The 4114-nt window shown below is 38.7% G+C and overlaps 1 protein-coding gene across 1 annotated transcript in view; it reads left to right on the top strand.

Moving 5' to 3' along the window:
• slc8a2a (solute carrier family 8 member 2a) overlaps nt 1-2128 on the top strand; it is a 74779-nt gene extending 72651 nt beyond the window's left edge. Inside the window, exons 12-13 of the mRNA XM_014027219.1 lie at nt 695-964; nt 1072-2128. Coding sequence (XP_013882673.1) covers nt 695-964; nt 1072-1448 — 647 coding nt within the window. The 3' untranslated portion in view covers nt 1449-2128. The remainder of the gene's footprint in view (nt 1-694; nt 965-1071) is intronic.
• The last annotated feature ends 1986 nt before the right edge of the window (nt 2129-4114 follow it).

The following is a 4114-nucleotide window of genomic DNA, read 5'->3' as shown; positions in this document are numbered from 1 at the left end:
TATATAGTGCTTTTCTATCCAGCCAGGATACTCTTAAGTGCTTTACACTACAATCTGTGCCCTCATTTAAAACAAAATTTCCATTTTTATAAAGTTTTATAAAGACAATAAAGTTTTATCTTATCTTATCTTATCTTATCTTATCTTATCTTATCTTATCTTATCTTATCTTATCTTATCTTATCTTATCTTATCTTATTTACCCATTCATACAGCACTCTACTAGATCTCTACAAAGCTAATCCTGATAAGTCAAACTATGGAGACTAATCAGTGCATTAAATCACATTCACACACTGATGGGATACATCAGAGACAGTGGGAGTTCAGTACTTCAACATGTGACCAGATAGGGGTGGAATCCATCGCCAACTCTTGCATTAGAGGAATGACTCCACTAACCACTCAGCCACAGCCACTGCAAATCTGTTATGGTAATCGATGTCCATTACCTRGAGCCTTGAGAATAAATGCTAATTAAAATACGGCACCCTTTCTACTTGTTACAAATAACAACTGTCTCTAACAGTTGAAGTCTAGAGAGATACTGACTTAAAGTTATCAAGTCAGCCATTCTACAAAACATCACCATGATATTTGAACTGCTAACGTATTCTTGTCTTCCTGTTTCCATTATATATTAAATTCTTGTCCCAGTTGATGTTGGATTCAATGTTGTGTTTTTCTTAAACAGGTGATGAAAATGAGGAGGGAGAAGCACATCAAACACCCAACTGTTTTGACTATTTCATGCACATACTGTGCATTTTCTGGAAGATTCTGTTTGCTTGTGTCCCGCCCACTGAATACTGGAATGGCTGGGCATGCTTTATTGTGTCAATCTCTGCCATTGGCATTTTGACAGCCGTTATTGGCGACCTTGCTTCCCATTTTGGCTGCACCGTTGGCCTGAGAGACAGTGTCACTGCAGTGGTCTTTGTTGCGCTGGGGACTTCACTTCCTGGTATGTATGCTTTGGTAACTCAAACATTAAAATTTGAAATTTTTTATTCAAGTCTGGGAAATTATTTAAACTAAACTAACAAATAACCTCAATCTCTTACTTTTTAGACACTTTTGCCAGTAAAGTGGCTGCCACCCAGGATCAGTATGCTGATGCATCTGTGGGAAACGTGACTGGAAGCAATGCAGTTAATGTGTTTCTGGGCATCGGTGTGGCCTGGACCGTGGCTGCTGCATACTGGGAGGTCAAAGGAAAGGCCTTCCATGTTGATCCTGGATCTTTGGCCTTCTCTGTCACACTTTTCACAATTTTTGGCCTCTTCAGTATGGGAATATTGATGCTACGCCGAAGGCCATCTGTAGGTGGTGAACTAGGAGGGCCACAGGTTCCCAAAGTCCTGACTTCTTTGCTCTTATTCGGACTCTGGTTTCTCTACGTTCTGTTTTCCAGCCTGGAGGCCTATTGCCATATACAAGGCTTCTGAGGGAGCGCAGCTGGAGAAAGTCACATTTGCACACTGATGAACACTTCACCGGGGCCTTCACCATGAACTCTGTTGTGACACTAACTATCTGTAGGAATCAAAGTCACGATGTGACAACTGCTGCCATGCTTCATAAAACACACTACACTCATAAATGTAGATCAGTTTGAGTCCATTGCAGGACTATTCAAGTTGCACTGATGAATTTCTTTTAGATTAAATGAACGTTTGTCATAAAGAACTAACAGTGGGTTATGCGCTTCCATCTCATGGCTTTGAGGGTTGACGTTTCTCCACGTTATAAAGTGGGATCATGTTAAAACAACTTAATTTAACAACTTATGAAAATGAGCTGTGTAAGGGTAGTATCTCACTGGGCTGCAACTTGTTGTGCCCTATGAAATTTTGTTATTTCCAAAGCTGTTTATTTATCTGTTTATTGATATTTTTATTCCTTGTTTTATAGTGTAACCACATTCTGTCACATAAAGGGTCTTAACTTATAGTGAATTAACATCTCAACAGATTTATAAAAAAAAGTTTAAGAACTATATGAAATTTGACAATTTAAAAAAAATACCATCTCTTTCATAGAATAAAATTTGTACGTGTTTTACAATGTAAACAAAAACAGAATGCAATGATTTGCAAATCTTATAAATCCATATTTTTCACAATGGAACATAGTAAGTAAAAAAATTGTGTTGCAGTTTTTTTTGTGATTTTTTTCATGCACACTTTTGTGGAAGCTCGATGTGGTTTCCTTGGCATCTGAAAATCCATTTCCTCAAAGGTATTTTTAATCTAAAAAGGACAAGACAAGTAGTATTAGGRGCTCAGCAGTTTTCATCGGGTGTTTGCCTATAGCCTGCAGGAGGCGCGAGGCGGGCCGGGGGGTGGGGGAGGTGTGCTCTGCGATGAGGAAGCTCGGTTTGGAGACACAGCCCAGTGGAGGAGCTGATCTCAAAAGGCGGTTTTAGTCCCAACCAGTTGTTTTGCTCTCCTGCCTGGCTGCCTCAGGACACTACAGGATTTCTCAAACATGCATGAATGAGTCAAAGCAAGACTCTGGGTATGTTTTATGATGAGAGGATAGTGTTATAACAATATAATAAAGCTCAAAAAAGTTGATTTTACATGATATTGCCCCTTTAACAACAGCCTGTTAAACATCTAGGAACTGAGGAGACCAGTWGTTGGAGGTTTTGTAGTGTAGGRCTGTAGCTATWCAACAGTCCTGGGTCYTTTTTGTTGGATGAGAGCAAAAAGTTGTTCTAAAACTTGTATTTACTTCTCTGCATTGATACTGTCTTTCCAGACTTGTATGCCAGAGGCACTAWTGCACCTCCATACCATCAGAGAGGCAAGCTTTTGAAATGTGTGCTGATWAGCAGGTTGTWTKGTCCCTCTTTTCTTWAATATGAAGAATGTAGCATCTGTGGCTTCTAAAAATAATTTCAAATTTTGATTTGTCTGACTACAGAATCAGTGGACACCACTCAGGGCAGTGGGGGCATTAATGGGTGGGCGCATTTTTAATTTCCCAGGATGCGTAGAACCTCATRAACATAAAACTAAACACTGTTTTTGAACAATTAGGAGTTAAAATAGAAATATATATTTTATTTCAAATTAAAAGTAAAACCTAAAATCTAGTTACCTGAATAAGAACAACTGGTCTGAAACCAATGTCCTCAAGATAAGGATGCAGGGTCTCAGGAGTTCAGACATATCATCAGAACGTACATCAGAAAGTGATTCTAACTACTGCTGTATTTGTCAAACAACCTAAAAAAATGTCTTTTTTCGATATCCTCAAAAATGACCAGACTTCTGACATGACTTTGTACTTCAGTTACTCTTTGCTGTGCAGCATCACTATCATGATCAAATAGATGCTGCTTGACCAACCATTCCCCCTCCCAAAACAGAAACACAAACAGCAACAAGCGAGAAAATAAATATTGGACGTTAATATTGGCCAAGTTTTACTTAATGGACTGACACTGATATTCTAAAACATGATCACCATTGGCTGATAGAGATGTTCATATCGATATATTGTACATCCGTATTTTTTATTTGTTCAAAATTTAAGTGTCTGTGATTCACACAAAGAAATTGAGAACCCCTGGAAACACTTCAAGACATTTTGTATGGTAAATGTTATTCACCAGCAGTTGCAATCCACTGAGATACTACCTTTAAGGACATTGTACTTGGGCCTCATGCAAGAACATGTTCATATTCTTATCCTAAATTTCTCTTACTTTTGTTCGTTTGAAGGGTTCGTACGAACATGTCACGTCAGATTCAACAAACTCTTCTATCTTCGTGAAAAGTGCGTAAATGAGCTGCGTAAATTCCACCTGTTCGTATCCAGCTGCTCGTGCACGCGAGAGGAGATTAGCATAATTACCACCCCAAAAACACCATATAAGGCTGTGTTTCCTGCCTCAGATACAAGGAAGTGTCCATTCATGAAAAATGACAGCAAAAATTAAAAAGAAGAACTTTACGAGTTCAGAGATTGAAGTCCTGCTGTCAGAGATTAAGAAAAGAAAATCTGTCATTTTCAGCAGGTCAGCTGTGGGATAAAAAGAGCTGCTAAAAGTATAAACAACTGTGTAAAACCATTTTCATTCAGAAGCCACACCGTCGCGCAC

This window comes from Austrofundulus limnaeus, unplaced genomic scaffold (assembly GCF_001266775.1).
Source record: "Austrofundulus limnaeus strain Quisiro unplaced genomic scaffold, Austrofundulus_limnaeus-1.0 Scaffold624, whole genome shotgun sequence".
In the NCBI taxonomy this organism is placed as follows: domain Eukaryota; kingdom Metazoa; phylum Chordata; class Actinopteri; order Cyprinodontiformes; family Rivulidae; genus Austrofundulus; species Austrofundulus limnaeus.
Note: the sequence above shows the minus strand (reverse complement) of the source record. Positions and strands in the feature narration are given on the sequence as shown.